The sequence below is a fragment of the Neurospora tetrasperma genome, assembly GCF_000213175.1.
Source record: "Neurospora tetrasperma FGSC 2508 unplaced genomic scaffold NEUTE1scaffold_6, whole genome shotgun sequence".
NCBI lineage: Eukaryota > Fungi > Ascomycota > Sordariomycetes > Sordariales > Sordariaceae > Neurospora > Neurospora tetrasperma.
In genome coordinates this window covers 3,719,812-3,722,722 of record NW_009799104.1, presented here as the reverse complement: position 1 = coordinate 3,722,722, position 2,911 = coordinate 3,719,812, and the positions used below count along the sequence as shown (strand labels likewise).

The window sequence follows — 2,911 nt, the reverse complement described above, 5'->3', positions numbered from 1 at the left end:
AACTGATCCTGTCCTTGTTGTACTCGACACATGAATGTTAAGCTGTTGTCGTCGTACTTTCTGGACTTCGACAGCGTTCGACATTATGAAGCAGTTCATGAAGATGACCAACTCATTACAGTGACGTAGTTGTTACCCAAGCAGGTGAGATGGTAATGTTATTGCTCGACCACTGGACCAGCTTCTTGGACCCAAAATGTCAAGGGGTAGGGAAGATGATTGGGTAAACCCAGCCATGGGATTCTGACAGCGGACACTTGCCCAAAGTCGATCCCGATGATCGAGGAATCGAAATTGTCGAACTCGGGATATCGGCAGTATGAGCAAGGGGGCAAATAGCACTTTGATAGAATCAAAAGGGGATTGACACAGACAGACAGGCGCGCAGGCCCCGGTGGGAAGGGGAAGCTGGCCGGGGAGGAGATTGTCCATCGACGCGCGGCTTGCTAGCGTATACAGTCTTTTTTCAATCCTCGACGAGACTGTCCGTGTCCCTTGGGGTGAGATGAGGACCGTCTGCGGCAGGGTGTTGTAAATTTCCGATCTGCAACACGTGGCCGTCCTACCATTCATCGGAGCAGATTTCTAAGCCGGTAGGCATAGGGACCGCACATTTTCCGTCATGGGCACTCGCCGACGCCGGTCACCATTCATCCAGATGTTCCTCTCGTTGATCCTTCATGTCGCTCCCATTGTTGCACCGGTCACACGACGGCCTTGCCTCAAAAACAGGGTATGAATTTTCAGACTGTCATCATGAACCTAATGCCAAGGCCAGACGGCAGCAGTCTTCGTATTCGTGCTACAGGAGTCTTGCTTTGCTAACAAATCCGCCCCAGCCCGAAAAGTGGTGATGTAGTCCGGATCATGGTGTAGTAGCGGTGTTGCAGCAGCCAGAAGTGCTGAATGTTTCCAATCCTCTTCTTCCGTCAAGCCGCCACTGCAGCGATAGCGACAGCGGCAACAAAGCAAGCCATAGTCGTCCACCAATACGTCCTCGTTGTTGAAGAAAAAGAACTGCCGAGCCTGAGCCCGAATGGGGGCGATCCGCTTATTTAAGCCTAGAGGGGGGGTATTTGTTAGTACCATGTCTTGTGTGTGATCGGTCCAAGTGTGAGGTGGTAGTGGTGGTAGTAGTGGTGATGAATGTGGTGATGGAAGGGACGGGACGGGAGCGGTTGGATGTGGTCGTGGTGCTGGTGATGCTGGTGATGTTGCGCGGGATCGGTATCGGAGACAAGCGTAGACGTACTTCTTCTTGGGGCGGAGCTGGTTGGTGTGGCCGCACTTGCGCTTGCGGCAGTTGGTGGCACGAGGAGGGAGACGAGCGTAGCACTTGCGGCTGTTGCGAGTCAGTCAGTATTTCCGTCGCTGATTGTTCGCTGTACCTGCTGCCAGACAACAACAGAGGTTCGTCTGGAGGTGGTGGTGAACATACCAAATCATCTTGTCGCAGTTGAACTTCGACGCCAACTAAAGTAATAAAACACCATGGTCAGACTCTGCATATTCCTCCAATAACAATGTGGTCGGTCGTTTGATTCATGGTGGCGGTAGTCGTCGGTATCGTGGTCGTCTTGTTGTCGTCGGAGTCGTCGTTACTGGTCGCTGGTCGTGCGGCCTTTGTCGTGATGGCCTCTTGTCGCCTTGTTTCTTTTTTTCGAGGGAAATTCGTCGGTTGGATTTTGGTGGGAGTCAACAACGGGGGCTACTAACCGCCTTGAGGGATGGTTCAATCATCTTGACGGCGACAGTTAGTACTGATGGTCAAATTGGCAATAACTGGTTGCTGCTCAACGCACCTTGACGGATCTCGAATGGGCTCCTCGTAAATACCGTTGTCGCTACACTTCGGAGAGGAGGATTGAGTTTCGCGACTGTCATTGAAAATTCACCTTGTGTGCGGTTAGTCAGCAACCATTCTGTGGGGGCTTGCGAAGCGCACAAGGTCACGCTAGTCTCTTTTGGGGCTGGCAGGTGGTCTGTGCCATCCAGTGTTCGTCTGGTTGCCCAGGGCTGACGCTTGGTTCGTCCATTTCTTGGCCTCCGTTCTACCATCTCCGTGTTGCCCGACCACGTCCGACGTCGTCATCAGCAGCCGGTCCCGATCACGCCGGCTTTGTGTCCGGATGGCTGGATCTGTGATTTTCAACGTGGTTTACTTCTCTGTCAGGTATCAACTGATTGACGTACAGCTGGGGCTCTCAGAAGCCATGACAACCCCAATTTCCTCTCTTATCCTCTTCACTAAAGCACCAGCCAGCCCTCAACCCTCTCACACACTCACCCCGGGAACCCCAAACCAAACCCGCCCTTCCGCTCCACCCACACCACAGAAAATCTGCCCTTTATAAACCCATCTCCCACCAATATCTCCCATCATCCAATCGGGACCATCTCCTTCAGATCTTCGGATCTTGAATCGGGTATGGTGTAGCGGTAACATCGTTGACTCTCACTTCTTAGGAGTGACTGCTCTCTCAACAGCCCCGGGTTCGACTCCCGGTATCCGAGTCTCAATATCTTTTTGCGTTTTTTGTGGCGTTCCTTTTTTCCTTGTGCTTTGTGTTGCCATTCCCAGTCCGGAGCAGAGCAGCGCAACGCAGGTCCTCCTTTTTTTTTGTGTGTGTGTCACAGAGAGGACAACAGTATGTGTGCACGGGCCATGAGAGGTGGTTGCGCAATACTATGAACAGAACATAACGGTGCTGCCGTGAAAAAGATCTTATTAATCAACAAATGTTTCTGCTCTTTAACTAGGTAGCTTGCGAAAAAGTAGATCTCATAGGATAAGCTACGTATCACGTTATCTGAGAAATACTAGGCGAGCACAGAAAGAAAAAAGAACAGATCAGAGCCTCTTATCATGCATGCCGTGCTGGCACTTTAGTTGTGAAACGCAAACGGCAAA

General features: G+C 51.6%; 1 protein-coding gene across 1 annotated transcript; it reads right to left on the bottom strand.

Annotated features, from left to right (window-relative positions):
• Window positions 1–673: 673 nt before the first annotated feature.
• NEUTE1DRAFT_88539 (uncharacterized protein) lies at window positions 674–1,342 on the bottom strand (the record flags this gene model as incomplete). The annotated part of the gene is made up of 2 exons (XM_009856493.1): window positions 674–1,061; window positions 1,253–1,342. Coding segments are annotated over 2 exons (389 nt in total), but the record flags the coding sequence as incomplete, so codon positions are not given.
• Window positions 1,343–2,911: the final 1,569 nt, after the last annotated feature.